The following is a 21,399-nucleotide window of genomic DNA, read 5'->3' as shown; positions in this document are numbered from 1 at the left end:
AATTCAGTGAAAATTTATTTCAATGCTGTATAATGTACCGGAGAGAAAATGAACAGCACCGATGGTGTCCCGACTCGTGCACGCAACGTACAACTGATGTACCCGTACTTCGCTACGGCAGTCTACAGGCAGATCACTCTTGCGCCGCTCATTATACATGCCCCTCCTTGTGGGTACGCCACTGCCGCGCGATGCCCGTTGCCATGGAGACGCAGAAGGCATGAACAATGCAAAATCCTGTTCTCATGCAGACAAAGTACCCACTGTTGCCTGGTTTTAACCACCCATGGGATCTAATTTTCGGAAAATGTCATCCTGCGTAACATAAGGAACATTACTGTGAAGTTTCAAGTCTGTAAAATATATATACTTGAAAAAAGGGCAATTTTTGATATTTAAAGTACCCGCAAAATTTCAACAGTGATGAGGACTGCACTAACAATGAAATAGTCGTTAACTTCTAGCGCCTGCGGCATTGTCAACACACACTTCGTACGTGTACTGCATGTTGTATCTAACCCCTTCCAACACATTTGATTCTAAATTGGACTTTTAGTAAGGATCCCTAATGTTACGTACTGATAATATAATATAGCATATAGCCTTCCTCGATAAATGTACTATCCAACACTGACAGAATTTTTCAAATCGGACCAGTGGTTCCTGAGATTAGCGCGTTCAAACAAACAAACAAACAAACAAACAAACTCTTCAGCTTTATAATATTAGTATAGATTCGTAGTCTTCAGGCTTCGTGGCTAGTCCCACGGCTGACCCGAACTCGCCAGCCGTTTAACATAATACATGTGTGCCCCACGCAGGAGTTTTCTTTGGCCCACGTAAGACGGTCGCCCGGTCGTGGGTTGAAACCCGGGCTTCAGTGTTAATCTGTGTGTCGCAATATGTTTCTCAGCTTCGCCCGCACAGGGCTACCGGTTTGGCGATCAGTGCAAACATGACATTTTTTCGTTAAGACTCGCGGACTTTCAGGGCCTTTTCTTTGTCCGGCCAACGTAGGTCATTTGCTCTTAAGAGTTCTCGGCTCTCAAACGTTAATAGTAAACGCTATATGTTAATGTCTGTGTATCACATGGTCATATTCGCGGGGAAAGGAAAAGGCGCCTTGTTATTTTATAATTAATAATATGTTCTCATGCAAGCATGCAATCTAGTGTACTACGTCAACCAGGGATGTAGCCACATGGGGCGGCATGGGGCGGTGAAACCCACACTCGGAAATCGCCGACCCACACTAATTTTATCTAAAAACCATATCTCTATTCCTGGATGTATGGCAAGGAATGTTATCTCCTTGTTGCGCTAAGCAGTTTTTGCCGCCTGGCCGGAGCTGGAGGAGTGAATATGGAAGGGGGATGAGCTATTTTTAGACAGTCTTGCTGCGTGTGATGTGCCGCTGCAGAGAAGCTCTCTGCTACTTCCTTCCCACCCCAAGTCTCTACGTTGCTAGGCAACCATTCCTCCCCCTCTTTCCTTACGTTGGAGGGACAAAGACAAGGTCAAACACTCCGTGCCGCCTAGCCTGGCTCGTTTGCCGCCGCGCGTCTGATGATTTAGAGATAACAGTGCCGCCAGGCGTCAACAAAGGACCTTCCTATCTTCCGTGTTAAGTGACAAGCAAACCACTCTACTGCACCATCAAAAGTGACATGTAGGCCTATACTAAAACATTAATCTGTTGTATGAGTGTCAGAGTGGATAGGTCAGTTGGACTTGTGAAAGTTTTTCTTTGTTATTGAGAGAAGGCTTGTGTATTATGAGGTGATGACTATATTTACTTGTTACTTCCAATGGCCTATTTCTTGAGTGCCAAAGGAGTGAGTGAAGAATTTGTGACAAATGGTATACTAATAAAACTTTTGTGAGAAAACTAACATAAATAAGCCATTAGTTTTAGTAATAACATTGTCGGTTCTGTATTTATTTTAAGATATTCACAAAGAGCTTTCTTTTACAGTAGTGTAAACATGTCTAACAATGGGAAAAGAAATCAGACAATTACAAAGTTTTTCATTTCAAAACCAAGAAAAAAACGGGAAATTTTTCTGGACAGTGAGAATGTTCATTCTGAAGAGACTACCAAATCAAATTGTAAAGTATCAGAGTTAGAAAACAAGTGCCTTGTGACAAACACTGCGCCTATTGAAGACCAGCCACCAGTGCCATCAACTAGCTCATCAAGTGTTGTGGGTGTATCTACAGAAGACCAGCTACCAGCAAGCACACTAACACCCTCAACTAGTTCTGCAGTTGCAGTGGGACGAAAACAAGCAGTCACATTTAGGCGAGAGTGGAAAACTAACAGAGCATGGTTGGTTTACAACACAGATGCTAAAGGTATGTTCTGCTTGCTGTGTCAAAAATTTAACAAAACTCCTTTTGATAGAGATACTTGGACAAAATCCCCATGCACTCATTTGCGATTGGAAAGTGTTGTTCGACACGAAAATTGTGCTGCACATATTGATTCACTTAAACTTGAATTGCAAGCCAGCCTTCATGGTCCCATCAGTGACAAAATACAGCCAAGCATGTGTGAGGAAGATCTCATGAAAGCGTTTGCATGTTTATACTTCTTGTGCAAAAAGAAAATTCCTCATACAACAAACTTTGAGCCTATTTTGGACTTGGCATGCTTTCTTGGTGTTCCCATCAAAGACACAATTCGTGTAGCAAAAAATGCTAATTACTGTAGTAGAACATCCATTCAAGATATGGTAATTAGTTTATCCACTGTGACAGAAAATGAGATCTTGGGCAAGTTACAAAATGCACCATTCTTCTCAATTGAAATTGATGAGACTACAGATTCAGCTGTAGTTGAACAATTAGTCATTCATGCACGTTATGTTGACAGTGAAGGTGTCCTGCAAAGCAGTTTCCTGAAAATTATTGACATTCTCAGTGACTTAGGAAATAGTGGCCTTAGTGGTACAAAAAATTGTACCTCAAATTTGCAAGGTGTTGCCCTGAACTCTGTTAACATTTCAAATGCTGTTATATCATATTTGCATGATAGTGATCTATGTTTCTCAAAGCTGTGTGGTATTGGAACAGATGGTGCACCTGTTCTTACAGGTAAACATAATGGGGCAGTTAAAAAGATAAGAGAGAAACAGGTAGAAATTCAGCAACAGCTAGGTGTAGAAAATGTATGTGAAGCTGTTGGTGTACACTGTGCAGGCCACAGGTTGAATCTGGCTGTATCGCAAGCTGCTGAAAAGACCCTTGGAATAAAAAAATTCTGTGACATTATGAGGCAGGTATTTGACTTTTACCAAAACAGCTCTGTCAGAAGTGCTGGCCTGCATGAATTACAGTGTCTATTTCCTCAAGATCCACAAGGCAAGGTCAAGCAGCCTAGTCATACAAGGTGGTTGAGCTATGGAGAATGTGTACTTCGGATGAAAGATATTTATCCAAGTGTTGTACTTAGTCTTGAAAGGGAATGTGAAGAAAGAAATGATGCAAGGGCTCGGGGTCTGTGTTCTTATGTGACTGAATTCTCATTCATTGCAACACTGCTGTTAATGTGTGACGTATTACCCATCATGAACCGTCTTTCTAAAATATTTCAACAGGAAAATGCTGATTTGAGTATTGTGAAGTCTTTTGTAGATTCAACCATCAACAAACTTCAGAGACTGAAAGATTTTGAAGGATTAAATGAGAGGGAAATTGCATCATATTTGGAAATGTGTGCAAGTAAAGGTGTCTCAGTTCACACCAAGCCAACAAATGCTGCTCATTTCAAGAACATTAAATTACAGTACCTCCAAACACTAATTGAAAACATTCAAGTCAGATTTACCGATTGTGACATTCTAACATGTTTTTCCATTTTTAACCCTACACATCTTCCATCTCCTCATGACCATCGCTTTGATGTGTATGGAACAGAAGCTATAAAACTGTTGTCTGCAAGATTTGGATTAGAATCAAGACTTTGCCTACAAGAATGGTGTGAAATCAAGCAATACATGGCTGATAACCACAGGAAAAAGACTTGTACAGAAGTGGTTCACTTTCTTTGCACTGACAAAACAATTGGCAGTTTGTTTCCAAATATAGCCAAACTCGCACAAGTGTACAGAGTCATTCCACTTCACACAGCTGACTGTGAGAGAGATTTCTCTCAAATGAAGCTCAAAAAAACTGACTTGAGAAACAGACTGAGTGAGTTCACGCTTGATTCCCTGCTTCGCATTTCACTGGAAGGTCCAGATGTCCAAGATTACCCATTTAAAGCACAGAAGAACAGAAGAATTCGCTTGAAATAGAAGTGAACGTTAACGATGGTTGAGAAAATTTGGTTAAATTTAAACGGGGGTGTTGTTTTTCCTAAAACAATTGACGTTAAAGTTGTGGTATTTAATTTGCTGTGTCGCCATTTTTTTGCAGGCAACCCACACTCACATTTTCCTAGCTACATCCCTGGTCAACCTTCAACCTCGCTGACAATAGCCTTCAGCTTCAGTAATGTGTAAGGCCATCAGCATCTCAACATCTCGCGCATGACCACATCAAGTCATGTAACACCAGTCTAGTGTGCAAACCAGTACATGTCGTAAGGAGCACCGATTCCATGACCGGGGCAGACCATGTCCAAGAGTAGCGTCGGTGCCCAGCTCATCACCATATCGCCCCGGCAAGGCAGTTAATCATCAACGTTATGTTTATGTATGTAGACATTAAAAAGCTTGCCGTTGTTTGAGTTTTTGAAGACTGATATGCCTGATATTACTGTTAAACATATCAGTGGGAAATGTGAAATGCCAATTTTGTATAAGTTAAAAATTAAAAATATGTTCATGCCTACTTCCGAAGGCAAGTAAGTATGAACTGATATAAAGTGATAAATAATTTATGTAGCATCTTGGGATGCTGCAATTTGTTTTAACTATGATTAATGAAAATATATGGTAGCCCAGTAGGGTAAATGCCTTGGACAGGTTTATGTTCATTATGTTTTTTATGTTTTCTGCAAGCACCCTATCCGCTTTTATAATTCAATGCGATACAGCAGAATCTCAGTGATTATAGGGAACGTACCTATACAACAGACACCGTTGTTCTCGTCGCAGGAAGACAGGTCCATACCGCCCAGCTCCTCGCAGTCTGCCTCGCTGTAGCACACTCCCAGGGCTCCACTCTGAGTGCGACACACCTCCTCCTCGCTGCTCCGCGCTGCTGCGTCTGGCAGCAACAAGCACAGTGTTCACCTATCTGCACTATAGTTTCCCTATGTGATACATGAACTGTCTCCCGTACACATTCTTGTAGCCTGTAAACATCACCTCCATCAGCTTCTCGTAGCCAGGCGCTGCTGTTTTATTGACGTGACGACGTCTAATAAATCGATGAACGCCGGCTGCACGCACTAAAAAGTGTCCCGTTGCGCACATTGTTCCATTACGCTGTGTCCCATTACGCTCATTGTTCCGTTATGCTGTGTCCCGTTACGCTCATTGTTCCGTTACTGTGTCCCATTACGCTGTGTCCCATTACGCTCATTCAGGGTGGCCACTCTTCTGGGATAATAAAATTCCTGGTTTTTTCCAGGTTTTTTCAAGGGTGGTTTTTATCAATATTTGCATACAATTTGCATTTTTGTTACACAAAGCACACACAATATGATGTTTTATTGCCGTTAAACAATAGACAACTTAACTATAGGCTTAAAAATTAAATCAATGAACTTGCTTAAAACAAAACCTACCACCAACAAAAAATTTATAATCTCACGTCACAAAAATTACTTGACACCAAACGCACGTGTTTTGCCCCTCTTGCGTGGCTGGCTAATGCTGTTCTTCCCATCCATGCTACCGATATAGATTTTAAGATTACAGAAATTGCAAATAGCGTTCGTCCCGCACTTTGGATCTTTCTCCACCCATTCAAACTCTTCCGTACATTTGTCATTGTATGTGGTGACCGAACTCGTTTACATTTTGATAGTCTGCGCCAATTACATGTTAGATTAAAAGATTCAAAACAACGTCCCGCACAACTAAACTTTTAAAAAAAACTCGAGAAAAGTATCCGTGATACCGTGACGCAACAACATGAGCGCAAAGTAAAAACAAATATACAGTAGAACCCGTTTATAGTGAACCCGCCTATAATGAATTCCCGTTTATTGTGAATTTCCGTCTCGGTCCCGGCAAAATGATGTGAGGTTATGTATTAATTTATTGGATATAGCGCACAACTTTTGTCAATGTTGATACGTTTTCCCGTGTACCACGAACAAATCTTGTCGACATAATGCACATTTAACTCAAATATTTTCATATAATTACAAGTATTTTCACAAAACGTCTATTCTGGATCACATTAACGTTTTTCTCCGCAATATGCTACTAGATTGTCCACTGTTCACATTATAAACAAGTCGTAATCGAGTGGCCTCGGTAGGCTACGTGTAGCCAGAAATGGTGCTCAGTTTGGTGAAAATAAATAATTTTCCCTGTATAATTAAAGAATGGGCGAACGCGTGTACATTTAATAAGTTATCAAAATTAAACATAAATTACCACCACACAAATACGTATGTACATTATAGCAGCAAATTCAATATTTTTACGTCTCAATTTTATCGTTCACGTTTCGGACATTTTGATCGCGTAAGGTTTGTAAGACTACCACTAGATAGAACTCTGTGGACTAAATTTTTCCATAGAAAGTAAGAAATTTTCGTTCCAGCTTTAGCAACTGCGATACTAAATGATACGTAGTGTTCTTTGATGCGCCAGACTCGTTATTTTTCGTTTATTTACTTTTGACGGTAAAAAGAATTTCGTGTTATTAAGCTGCAAATGTGCTTCAATAAGAAATACGTACATAAAAAAGGGTGAAAAACACGTAAAAAAACGTAAGGCATTATCTGTGCGAGATAAACTGGACATTATTAAAAAGGTAGACTCCAACCCCACTGTCCCGCATGTGTTAATATCAAACGAACTGGGAATTGCAACATCCACATGAAGTACAATATTAAACAAGGTGAACAATCTTTCTCAAGCTGCGAATACGTCACAGAGTATTAAACGCCTGAAAAAAGGAAAATACGCCGATGTCGAAGAACCATTAATAGAAAGTTTGTACATGTGTAGTGTATTAAAAATATCTGCATTTGCTCATAAAACTGTTGCTTTGAGTATTTTCATTCGTTCTTTTTTTGGCTTAGGCCTATGTGTAGTAAAGATTATGCTTTTGAGTATGTATTGCCAATATAAAAGTTTTCCCAGATATAAAGTTTCCCCTCTATAGTGAACATATAAACTACTCCCTTCAGATTCATTATAACAGGGTTCTACTGTACATACAAAACTAGTGCTACCAACATGTCGTGCGAGAAATTACTACCATCCTACAACAACATTTTCAGCCAAAATGCTGTTGCTTTTGAATACAGAAACATAATAAGTATGGAAGTCTGAATTGTTAACGGTTTCTTACGTACTACAAAAGTTTTTAAATGCAATATGAACAAATTAACTTTCACAAAATATAGCACACGAGCACACTGTCGTGCTTCGACGGGTGGTGAACGTGCTCATTTAACAGCCGTATGTTATTGTGATCGTTACTTCATAAAAAAAATTCCCGGTTCTAATAAAAATTCCTGGTTGATTCCAGGTATTCCTGGTTTTTTTAAGAAATCCTGGCTATTTCCCGTATTTCCCGATTTCCCGGTTGGCTGGCCACCCTGTCATTGTACGCTTGCACCGCATCTATCTATCTTCCACTCGACTGTTTATAAAGTGAAGTGAAAAGTTAATGTGGTTTTCATTGCTTATTACAACAAGAATTTCGGCAATAAAGGTTAATTATTCTTGCATTTTAAAAATCTGATTACTTGTATAATTTCAAGTATTTATTCTTTTATTATTAAATTAAAAATGATTCAATTTTATTCATAAAGTATGCAATCTTTCATCAATGTTTTGTTATGGCGTTGTCATGTTAAACTATCGTCCGTAAACCGACTTTACAGACAATCAATTTTTTAAATTTTTTTAGCTAATATATGGTACATAAAATGAATATCTAAACACCATTTTTCGCTATTTAACAGTTTCAACCACTTTATCTGATTAACCAACTACACTATTCTAGATTATTTGGAAACAGTTTCTGTTGACACCACCCCTACATCTAAGTTATCAATGAAGTTTTTTTTTAAATTGAGTTTAAGCAAACTTTAAGTATTTAATTTTAAACTAACCATTATGACACTTAAGGGTTCGAAGGTAATTGTGTGTCATAAGGGAACGAAAAGGAATATTGTTTATTCCTAGTTATTTTATTTTTGACTCGCATTGTAAATGCTAACTGTGAGTATTTAAAATAACTTAATAGTATCATCCGCAAAAACAATTGTGTGCTGAATCGCTCAAAAATATTACTTTTGCATTTTTAATTATTTTTTTTGTAATGATGATGCCTTATCTGAAAATTTCACATATATATATTTTTTCGGTATAAGTACATGATAAACAAAAATTGGTAATTTATCAATGAAGCTTTAAACAAATATAACAACAGTGTTTTAAGATGAATTAATGTGTTCTTTAATCTTATAAAACATGGGAACTGGTGAAGTAAAATTATTTAGTATCATAAATCAACATTTCTACATCACACAAGTTTCAAAAACATACAGCCAATCCACAATAGTCTAGATCCTTTTTTAACTGAGTAATTGAATCAATAATTCAGCTTCACCAATTATTATTTTTAAAATATTATAATTCCTGGTTGTTTTCAAATCAGCAAGATGCCTTTTTGTTTCAGATTGAACATGAACTTGATCATTTTTATTTACACTTTGAGTGCGAAATCATTTGTACACTAAAACGCAAATAACTTCTCAATGACGTTCTTCCCACCAAACATATGTGATAATCTCCATCTTAAAAAACACCATTTAAAAGTTTCACCCAGCCAGTATGCATCTATAATTACAGTAGTAATGGTGATAAATTATATATGCATAAATATAATATTTTCTATGATTTCCTTCTGAATAATCTAATGATGTGGTATGTATATTTTATGCAGTTACCATGTTTATTAATATTGAAAACTATTTGGGCAAGTTAATAATAAACCTTTTTGTGTAGTACTAAAATTTTCTGCAACATAAGAGCTCTATTGATTAAATGTACATATATAAAACAAAAACAAAAAGGAAATTTGTTTTCTCTGAGTAACATACCTTTGGAACAAGTCATCCAGATAGGCCCAACTGGCTCGTACTATTACGATCCTTATCTAGTATAGTAATGCATGTAGTATCTAGAGAATAGCTGGTGCCATATACCGAACAAAAACATGTAATTTAGAATTTGGAAGTTTATATTTAAACTATACTGATCTAGTGAACTTTGATAGCTGGCACTGTTAGTAATTAGAATGTTTCTTTGTAATTTTTCCATTCCCAGTGTGTCCGTTTATCAGTCAACACTAGCACTAAAAACACAACATAATTATTTGAAACTCTAGGTTTCTTTAAAAATACCTTACTATTATTATACAGTAGAACCCTGTTATAATGTTTTTCAAGGGAGCACAAGAAAAAAACATTATAAGCAGGAAAACGTTATAAGCAGGAAATCTCAATTTAGCTCTTAACAATGTTCGAGCTTTGTACCAATGGACTCACCAAGCTATGTAAACAACTTTAATGTAAAAACTAAAGATAGTATACTTGATACATGAATTTTCTGAAACAAGCCAACAATTTTTCAACTTCATCTTGTTCCCTGGTTAAATTTTGTTTGTCTTTAAAGATACACTGCCACATTTTTTGTAAAATTTGTTCACGATTCATGATGACAACATTAAGAGTGAGAACGTCTACTCCTTCGCCACCTGAAAATGTTTAATTTTGGGATTCCTACGTATGAATGAAAAAAAAATATATATTTGTAAGCAATAGAAAACACTTTTAGTTATGGGTCATTCCATGGTTGTGTGTGTGACATTTTGACAGTGGATTTAATAATATAAAAATTATATAATGAATACGTCATAATAAATATCACTTTTTTTCTTATAATATATTAACCTACAACTAGATAAGTATGTCATAAATTTTTCAATTGGTTAAGGAGAATAACACTTGCAAAAAAAAAATTGTTAATCTTTGTTGCGTGCGTGACAAAAGCATACACCCCTCTTTGATGGAAATGAAATCAATGTTAAAATTCTGTTTTATTAAAAGATAAAAATGATCAATACTTGCTGGTAGCACAAATAAAATGTGCACCTTTAAGATGATCTAGTCAATGTTCCTCAAAACCAATATTTTCACATGCAAACTTAACTTTGCAAATGTTGCGTGTGTGACTGTTGCGTGTGTGACACTTTGAGACATGTATTTAAGCTGGTATAATAATCAGCTGCAAATTGACAAAGATATGTTCGGTTGCAAAATAAAATAAATATTTACCAAGATAGCAATAAAAGTAATATTATATTACACATAGAAAAAATATATACTGATTACATAAATGAAAATTGAACCCTATCATTTTTCTTTGCATCCTTAAAATGTTTAGACTGTTTTCTTTTTATATATGATGTAGCTTGATTGCTATCATCTGCATCTGTATTTTCTTCACACAGTCAGATACTGTTCCAGTTTCTGAAACAATTTGGGGATGTCCTTCCACATTTTTCCACTGTTTCCATTTCATTTCATTAGTCAAAGTTTCTTCATCATATTGACTTATAATATCTCTGACAGAATTGCATGCCAACGTACATTTCTCACATATATCTAACATGCAATCAAATCTTTCAACATCACAGACAAGAATTGCTAGTAAATCATTTGTACTATGTGGGAAAACATTTACTTCCTTTGCCAAACTTTCCACCAAAAAATGCATGTTCGCATGGTAATGACATACACATGTGTTATGACTCATAGTAGAAACGGGATATACAAATTGCGGTCGAAGCTCAATCAGGATATTCCTTCACAAACTCTTCATAGGCCTCCGCAATGGTCATCGTCATATTACGTTTCTGTACAACATCTTTCTTGCCAGACTGAACATTCTTAACAGTGCATTTGTCCTTTCTTCCTGGTTCAGTTCTGCTTATATCATCACGGAGATAATACTGCGTCACTTTAGCTTTGGTTTCTTCATTTAGTCTCTGGCCATGTTCTTTTTTCATTTTATTTAGCAGGTTCAATCTTTTCCCATATTCTGGTAATTCATCAACTAACAATTTCGCTACTACTGCTTTACGCTTTCCTGGGCTATGTCGTAAAATTCGCATCAATTAACAAACTGCTTTCCCTAGGGATCTGTTACTTCTATACAAACTCTTTTCAGGCAACACATTACTATTACTCTTAACAGTTTGTGACTTTTTATTTTCTCTGTGCTTCCTCTGCCTTATTCTGTCTTGCTTTCGCTTGAACTTTAACTCCTTATCAGTTTGAATACGTTTTTGTTGGTCCCTTCGTAATTTAAATCTTTCACATTCTTTTCTTAAGTATGCTTCATACTTCGCTGGGTCTTGTTTAAGCCTTTCTCTAAAAGCCTGTGACCTATTCGTAGATGTCATAGTTCTTCTGCAACAATACCAGTTATAGATTTAACATTAACCTCAAATAAATTTTAACCAATAACAGCATGTAACACACAAAGGCATTTGCAAAAATGGTCATTTAAATTTAATGTTGGTGTTCAAATAGAAACTGTGTTACATGCAATCCTCTTGGTTACAAGTTTTTTTTTTAGGTTAGTTCATAGTTGAAATCAAACCAGAATGCATCTCTTTTGTGTTGTTGGAGTTGCAAGCTTATAAAGCTTGTATTTGACGGTGTCACACACGCAACACTACTTCCAGTTAAAAATATAAAAGTTGCCAGAAAACTTTGTTATAGTAAAATGTAGGCCATGTGGCACACCTCACTTCTAGAAAGTTTCACATTGATATGTCAATTAGTTGTTTGTAAAAACTAATTTAACCATGTTTTGTGTTGCGTGTGTGACACAAAATCATTACATATTTTCATTTTATGCTGTGCAATATATGCTCACCTGATTTGGTCCAAAATGGTATTAAAAATACTTCCACATCTGTACAGTATGGTCTACATAAAACAATGGACATAACTCAAACAGGAAGATAATCAGGGTAGTCAATATGGAGATGTACTTTTCCCTTTTTGGCAACAGTACTGTTAGCACTAAAGTCTAACATTGGAAAATAAAGTTTTAACTGTGCAAATAATTTTTTAATTTTGCATATATAGTAAAAGGATTATTAAGTAATACAAAAATGCACTGTACAATTAATTTTAAATATTTTAATTTTTTTTATACTTGGGTCATCTTTCATGGAATGACCCTTATGCCCTCACTCAGTGGTTGGCAACTTAAATATTGTAGGACTATGTACGTGCATCTGAATACCCACTGGAATGGCAAGGAAGAGAAGAGTTGACTAAGGGTGCCAACTGACACGTAACTATGAACATTGTGTACCTTTAGTATATTGCATAAAATTGTATTTTAACAAACTTCATGTATTGTATGGCAGTGATTGTAAACATAAACATACATAAAGGAAACTTTTTATCGTAAGTGTTGGAATAATTTGGTTTTAAAATTTTTTTCCCCATTTATTGAATGTTAGAAAGCAAACATTATAAGCAGGAAATTACACTATTTATGAACGTTATATGCAAGAAATAAATACATTGTCCTTATGGGGGAAATATTGGGACTTTAAAAATATGACATTATAAGCAGGAAAACATTATATGCAGGAACATTATAACAGGGTTCTACTGTATTGTATACTCATCCAGTATTATTTATATTTATTTGTGTTGCTTGGATATGCCTGCTGTTAAAATAAATAAATAAATCAATATAGTAATACATCGTCAATGTGGAACAGTGAAACGACTTACTGCTATAATCCTTTTGTGAGCCAAGTCGGTGCCAAATGCTGTTTCCCAAGTCTGCAGCATGTTGACTATCCACAGAGATCAGCACGTAACAGGACAAAGCTATTATTCTTATTGAGTGAGTCATTATTACCTGCAACAAAGAACGAATCACATCAGCAGTATTGTAACTTTACTGACAATGTTCTGCTACTCCGCATCAGCTTGAGTAGCTGTTGGCTACCACTTACCTGATGCCAAACTTGCATTAAATTTTGAAACAAAAACAATGCCACTGTGTTTTTAAAGGGCACACTGACAGAAACCCTAATATTTTTCTGTGCTAAGATAAAGGAAGAAGTAAGTGCATGTCGTTGATATCGTAGGGGAATTACGTTATTAAATATTAATGTGTCTTGAACTCATGTGGATAGACACGTGGTCTTGGCTAGCGACTCCACTCACATGTCGTGGCATGGCCCAACAGAGTTTGAGGTTAATGGGACTGCCATCGTCAAACAAAGTGTGCAAAGCTTGTCATCGAGGAAAATCCAATAGAAAACATTTTCCAAGAAATGCTTCACGAATGTCTTACAGGATTGGAGAGCTACTACATACAGATATATGAGGTCCTATCACAATTCCTACAAGTAATGGTGCACGAAACTACCAGACAATCACAGATGTTACTCACATTTCTGTGTTGTGTAATTGTTCAAGACTAAAGCAGAATCTGCAGAAAATGTAATAAATTAAATGAAACAACCTGAATCTTAGTTTAGAACAATTTGTACTGGTCGTATAAGATGTGACAATGGGACGAATTTCTCTTCAGCAAAAATCAAATCATTTTAATCCGAAAAAGATGTCCATTTGGAATATTACTCCTCTCGAATGAATGGTGTTAATGAAAGGATGAATAATGCATTTCTTGACAAAGTGAAGTCACTGTTTGTAGGAAAAAATCTACAGAAGCATTTGTGGGCGAAGCCCTACATATTGCTGCATACCAATCTCAATCGTTCCCTAAATGCATCACCTGAAAGAAAAATCCCTGCTCAACTTTTTCTTGGGAAGGTGGACCTTGCAAAAAATGAAAATCTTTGGTGCTAAATCAAGAGAAATGAAATTACCTCAGAAAAACAAGACGGATCCAGGAACCAAACAAACCTGGATGGTTGGCTATAGTCCAAATGGATATAGGGATATGGGACCGTGTAACAGACAGTGTGAAGGTATAAATAGATGTGACATTTGATGAGACTGATGGGTTCTACAGAGAAGAAAACCAGGTAACTCCAATCGTTAGATTTGGTGAAAAAAAAGCCCTAAAAGGGGCAATGCATTTATCAGAAAACTAAGAAACACCTTCTGTGGCAGAAACACATACTGCGGCAGAAATGCCTCAGTGGCAGAAAGTGACAAAGAGTTTAACAAATTTACAGGCAGAATGCCACTTTAAGCACCAGACCTGAAAGGAGAATAATAAAACAAAGGCATCTAAAAAATTATGAACTCTACATTACCTACGGCTTGGTATGTGAGTGTGATCCACAGACTTATGAAGAAGCAGTACAAGAAATTGAGGAACAGAGAAACGCAATTCAGAAAGAACTAGAAGTACACAAAAATTTCCCATCATGGACTACATACAGCTGACCCTCCCAAGGAAATTCAACCATCAGAAGCAAGATGGTTGTTCCACATCAAACCAGATGGTAGCAAAAGGTTTTCAGACAGGCAGAAGTGAACAAGTGTACGCACCTGGTTGGCAGAAGTGAACATGTTCAACACACCTGTAGCAAAAATGCCCCCTGTCAGACTTGCACTGTCTTTCTCTCTACTGAAATATTGGACTATTAAGCAAATGGATTTTCAAACAGCATTTTTGAAACGGCACACTAAACAATGATGTCTACATATTTCAACCAAAAGGAGTTAAAGGAAACACAAAAAGCTTGAAACTTCAGTGTACATTGTATGGGCTTCATGAGTCACCATGCTGTTGGAACCCAAGATTCAATCAATTTGCAACAGAAGACAACCTGAGGAGGTTCATCTTTGATGTCTTTTTATTTATCAGAGACAGTTTATGTTTGGTCATATGGATGGATGTCATTTTGCTGTTAGGCGAGACAACAAGAAAAGAAGAAATATCTACACAACTAAGAGAAGAGTCTAGTGACATGGGCCTAGGAGACCTGCACTGATTCATTCGGACAGAAGTGAAAATAGTTGGAAAGAGGATATAAATAGGTCAGAATAATCCTACTGAAACAATGACAGAGAAGTTCAACCTGGACGTATGCAAAGGGGTTCCCATACCACTGGAGGATAAGTTGTAAGACAATGACACAGAACATTTTGGGTGTTCCCTATTAAGAGCTTGGAAGTAGCTTGATCTGCATCTCTCATATTAGCAGGCAAGACATAGCATTTGCTACACCATATTTTAGCTGCTTTCTGAACAAACAAACTCGTCCATTATGGAATGCAGCTGAGAAGATGCTTCGGTACATAAAGGGAACCATCAACAAAACATCCAGAATGGTACTTTCAGGACATCATGTATGCAGATGTAGATCGGGGAGGTGAAAAGAAATCGCAAGAGCATCAGTGGGACGGCGTCATTTCGCTGTAGGAACTTTGTGTTTTGGATCTCGAAGAATCAAGACATGATGAAAAATTATGAAAATACAAACTGTTCCAAGAATATTGACAAAGTTTCATTTTCTGAAAGAGATTGTTAACAAGTAGATGGTGTAGAGGCCAACAAATATTGTTATCAGGCAGATCATGTGATGCTGATACATTTACTAAACCTTTGGACTCTACTAAGTTTTGAATGTTTAGAGATATGCTCTGCTGGAGTTGTTGTGCGTTATTTTGTCAACCTAGGGTGTACTTGCTCTATGCATGTACAATTTCAAATCGTCTCTCTAGTACATGTCCTGCAAAAATTTTTTCAGTACAGTAAGGACCCTATCTAAATTGTTCTACATTTACTTTATAATTACATAAAGGTTTGGGACTTTAAATTGACAGGAGGTGTCGAGAAACATTGTAAACAGTCTGCTGTTAGTTTGGGCCATGACCACCAGATGTGCACGCATGCACTAACGTGTCGGTGCTCCTTCTATCCACACAGGCTGCTGCGAGACGACGTGCTGTGACGTGGTTGAAGCCACTGTTTAACCTCGTCACCACCACATTGTACAGGCCCAAAACATCGCAGAAATGGTGCTCAACCACATCTGATTATGGGTTGGTAAGCGTGAATTAGAATCTCCTACGTTAAAAACAGTCACTTTCATCAAGAAAGGTTATTCAAAAGTGTTTCCACAATGCAAAAAAAACTACATTCCAGCCAATGTTTTGGGCGTATGACCTATATGGTGCAACAATGGCTTCACACACTTAGTAAAATATTATACTATTCCTAATCCCTCTCAATTTTTAATTTTTTTTTCACCAGATTACTGCTTTTTCATTCGTTTGGGTGCTTGATACCAATGCCTTAAATTTTTTTCCAAATTTGTTAGTTAAGTTGAAATATTGTTTACGTATATGCTTTTCAGAATTGTTGGCTCAGGTTCAGTAACCGCTGATATTTTTTTTTAACATTTTCTTTTTTTTTTATTTCTCACGATATTAAATATTTTATCACAGAATTTAAATATGTTTAAACAGTTAAATTACATAATTGTGTGAGGTTTTGTGTTCATAAACTAATCAAGTGTATTTATATAATGAGGTTATGTTCCCGTATGTATAATTTAAATCAATTAATTATAATAAACATTCAGCATATTTAATGATTTTTATCGTTAACTGAAACTTATCTAGATTTTACTAAATTAAATTATTAAAATTATACACATGTTTATATTAATACTGAATATTCAGTATATATTTAAATTATTTAATTTGATTGAAATTACAATTTGCCAACAGTATTTATATCACTCAAATCCTTTTATTATTTTATTTCTATTTATTATTTCCACACATAATTACAGCTTGTTTTTTATAATGCCAAATAAGTGTAACTTCTAATGCACATACTTCCCTTTTTTTTCTGTTTAAAGATTCCATGCAGAAGGGCTATCCACCCCCCTCCCAGCAGCTCATATATTGTTCATGTCTGCCAGCCTCTCCTATGATGCAATCATCATACAGGTGTCTCATTTCCTCAATTTTTATTAATATTTTATTATTTGAAGTATTTCACTTCTTCATAATTTTTCTAATTTTATTTCCCATTATTTATTTATTTATAAACTGTCCCAGCAAAAAGCAGTGGACTACGTTTAGACATAAATTTTGTTTCATCTCGTACAATTTTAACAGTTACTCTAATGACAATCAAAACATAAATATCTTAAACTCTTTTAATGTTACTACTACATAAAATGATTAAAAATTTTTATACTATAAATGTGGTTCAAATATGATACAGTTGAAAGCAGCAATAAAAAAAAATATGTGGCTTTCAGCTTTGCAAAAGGCAACATGAGTAATACAGTTCACTGCAATATAAATTTTTTTTTGCAACTGGAGCAGTATTTTATTCCTACAGTTACAAAAAATGTATTTATGCAGTTATGTTTTATGGTTAGTCTCGCAACATTTTCATACTGACATGCACACCCCGTACAAATACGGTGTTTCTTTCTGCGAGCTCTTCATTCCATTTCTTGGAGACAGAGGGTATTGTTATGAAAGATCAGTGTTTTTGCTTGGCATTGTTACTACAGCATGTAGGCATAGTTATGTATTCAACATAGAATTGTTGCAGAACTATTAAAAAGATTTCCAAAGGCAATAATTTTCCAGTTCCATTCCAACGCTGGGATAAATACCTACCAATATTGAACTAATTAAGACTGTGTTTATAACAGTTTGTGAAATGCTTACATGTAGTAGAAATATTTATTTTTATTTTTAAATTAAGGAAGATATTTTTTTTAATATTTTGAACTGAAAATCTTATTTTTATCAACTGTAAAATTTTCCATTTATAATGTTTCTCAAATAAAAATAAAAAAAATTAAATTCAGTTATAAATACTTAATTAAAGTCTACCATGAAACTATTAATTGTCATTCAGCCAGCTATATTGCCATGTTTTTCCTTATCACTAATGACTTTCATGAATCAAATCAAGGCCAGAATAGAAAAAAAAAACCTAATAGAATCTAACAAGTACATAAATATAAATATGCATTAAAGCATAAATTTTTTGCACTACTCAGTGAAATTTATTCTTTCATTGTGACAGTAGTGAGAAGACTTGTCCGCATCGTCAGAACATATAAAGAGACTTTAGCTAGACTACTTCAAGATTTACATTAAATGTTAAAAATGTTTTTCTTTTTTGTGTGTGCTAATGTTGATGAATTCAAAGGCACACACATTCAAGAAGTTTTCATTCATTTACAAACGTTTAACAAACAACACAGCACATAACTAATACATATAAAAGTCAGGGATGAAACAGATTGGTACAAATATCAAAGGGATGAAAAAAAAAAATTTCACTACCTCTTTGGATGTAGATATAGCGTTCCTCCACCAAGGTAAAGATAGAGAATGTGAAGTCGTACCGATGGCAGAGGCGCACGGCGGCGGTGGCAGCGAGATACACGTGTCCGCGAGTCGCGTGCACGCTCTCAACTGAGCTGCTTGCGGCCAGCCTCGGTCGTTGCTCCTGAGAAGGTCAAGGTCACGTTCCTCCCCTCCTCCCCCAACTGGGCTTCTGACACCATTCCTCGCCCCGCGGCACACAATGGTCCCATCACGATGTGAGGCTGCTGGCTCAGTTTTTTTTTTGCTCTCTCTCCGCGACCGGTTCATGAGTCGGCAGAATCGTGTCTGCTCTCGGCACCGCCGTAAGAGCAGGGTCGTTAATATTCCTGTCCGACAGCTGCGACTTCTCCGCCGTCACGAGTCCTCGGTGGCTCGCGGTGGGCCCGAGGTGAATTGCTCAGCACCGACCATCGGCACAACTGAAACTGCTGAGCAATCAGTCGTTACACAAGTGGTCTGTGTGCCCAAAATAGGCTTGGATCTCTCCTTCCCTTACACCTTTCTTTTCACAATATAATCCAAAATTTACCTCTACTTTTTTTACCTATTGCAAATAAAATATAAATTTGTGGACTATGTGCTTGTATCATGCAGGATAATTTTCTTAATTACACAAGCAGTTAAGACAGTGTTTGTTGGACTAAATGCTTTCATATTTATTAAAATATTTATGCTGCAAACCACACCAGTAAATTATTATTCATAAAATCAATGTTTATTTAATTCATGACAATTACCAGGCAAATAATTCATCATTAACATAAACACTTATAAAACAAACTATCACTACCACTGTAAAGCACTTGGTAGAAAAACATAATTAATAGACAAGAAGAACTACCATATTTTTTTTGTGAAACCTCACGAATGTACAGAACACTAATCTACAACTATTTTTACTGTCCCAGAATAAAAGTGTAAGTGCACACAATTAAAATATGTAAATTTTGTATGTCATGTTCACACGAACATACCGACATGTGACATATCAGCCTCTCTCTTCGTAGACACGAGTGTGAGCCACGGCAGACGGGCGAGAGAGCACACGCCGACTCCCCCACCGAGGACTGCCAGAGCATCCCTGGGGACACCTCCTGGGCCCATCGCACCCCATTAGGCTGGGCTGGGACCATCAGGCAGATAAACTGAGCAGTTGCGAAGCACGGTACTCACCACAGGAATGTCATGCCACAATACGTATTTGATTTGTTTAGTTAATGTGTTCCAACAGAATACAAACGTGTACAAAGTGTAAAATTGGTTGAAATTGGGTGTTTTCCAAGAAAAGCTCACAAGCATGAATAAGGTCCCACACCATTAGAATGAAAGCTACCAAAACCTTTTCCAGACAGACATTACTGCTGGAGTCTGAGGAACGCAAGGAGACATGGTTGGGTAGCACTGTCACTGGAAATACTTGTCTGTCTAAAAGTTCCTTATTCTGTCCTATGCTGATGTCCTGATACCAGGACACTGGAAGTGCACTTATAGAACAAACACTTTTATGACCAACGTGTTCTCCGCAGGGTAAGCATTTGCACAAACAGGGTGTACGCACGTATCTGCAATAACAACATTCCTCTGATGGTTCTTTGACCAAATTTTCAAATTTCTCAGATTCATTTTTAAAAATAATTCACCTTTTGCATTTTTATAAAAGAAATAAAGAAAATCCGGCTCCCACCATCCCCATTACTGACCCAGTAATCATACACTTTCTTTACTACAAATAAAAATTTGCATACACCATTTTATAATGTGCATGACTACATGCCAAATTACTATTCGAAAAAAAAAAATGTTTTTGGAGTCAGGGAGACAGCAAACTGGAGCATTGCATTTTCCCCTCCAATTAATATCACTGGGGGATTCCCATAATTCCTGGATTTAAAGAAAAATCCCCGACCTTCCCCACCAATTCCAACATCCCCACCTTTTCCCTGATTCTACTGAATGTGGAGACACTGGGAAAGGTGGAACACAGTATAAATGTCAATACAGCATCCATTATTTGATGAACCATGTTCATTTGCACGATATCGACTATTCTAACATGTTATCTGAAGTTTGATTTAAGATGTAAAAAGCAAAATGGTAAACACACAAATGTCCTAGTAAATCTTAAATACATACCCATGCAATGAATATTAATTTTTATTGCTGGGAATAAATTTTTTGAGTGGCAGGGAATGTCAAAACAAGCAGTTTTTGCTAAGAAACGTCCATTTGGAAATGCAAACTGGCAATGTTACAGAGGCTAAAGGTAGCTCATAATTTTAATTTTGCACACATCTATAGCATGTCTCATCCTTAGATTACAACACTTACTCTCTCAAATGCACAATATCTGCTATATATACTCAATTAGCACAAACATTTTCGACACAACTTTATATTGTAGGAAAAATATTCAATATTTACTCAAAACATTATTTTCTGGAAAAATTTGGTTGAGAATTTTTGAAATAAATTTTATTATTGTATTTCATCAAGAGCATCATCTGATAATATTCAATTCTTATTTCTGAAGAAACGTAACACACACCATTTTGGTTGCAACCAATTTCCTCATAAAATTTTTATATCTTTTATTTTTAAAAATTTTGTCTCTGCTTTAACTACAGGACATAATTAATGGAATGCCTTGTTATTAATATTAACCAACTGCTACAAATGGTTTCTCCTGTGAATAATAATGGATGTTTAGAACAAACATTAATTTTTTTCCATATGAACCTACACAACTGTAGTAATACTGTCCGTAGATATTGTTTTATGGTGTTAGAAAAAAAAAATTAAAAATATATTATAACTTATTAAAATTAAAAACTCAAGATACAATTAAAACATTTGTTTCATTGACATTT

The 21,399-nt window shown here is 36.1% G+C and overlaps 1 protein-coding gene across 5 annotated transcripts in view; it reads right to left on the bottom strand.

Annotated features, from left to right (window-relative positions):
• Window positions 1–20,672, bottom strand: part of LOC134539425 (uncharacterized) — a 33,239-nt gene extending 12,567 nt beyond the window's left edge. The window contains exons 1-3 of one of the 5 annotated variants that reach the window (XM_063381454.1): window positions 18,550–20,672; window positions 12,968–13,097; window positions 5,071–5,214 (exon numbers count right to left, since the gene is read on the bottom strand). In XM_063381454.1, the coding sequence (XP_063237524.1) occupies window positions 5,071–5,214; window positions 12,968–13,091 (268 nt within the window). In that variant the 5' untranslated portion in view covers window positions 13,092–13,097; window positions 18,550–20,672. Of the gene's footprint in view, window positions 1–5,070; window positions 6,408–12,967; window positions 13,098–18,487 lie in introns of those variants that run through there. The other 4 variants (XM_063381452.1, XM_063381455.1, XM_063381453.1 and 1 more) reach the window with 4 other exon arrangements.
• Between the last annotated feature and the right edge of the window lie 727 nt (window positions 20,673–21,399).

Source organism: Bacillus rossius, chromosome 15 (genome assembly GCF_032445375.1).
Source record: "Bacillus rossius redtenbacheri isolate Brsri chromosome 15, Brsri_v3, whole genome shotgun sequence".
NCBI lineage: Eukaryota > Metazoa > Arthropoda > Insecta > Phasmatodea > Bacillidae > Bacillus > Bacillus rossius.
Note: the sequence above shows the minus strand (reverse complement) of the source record. Positions and strands in the feature narration are given on the sequence as shown.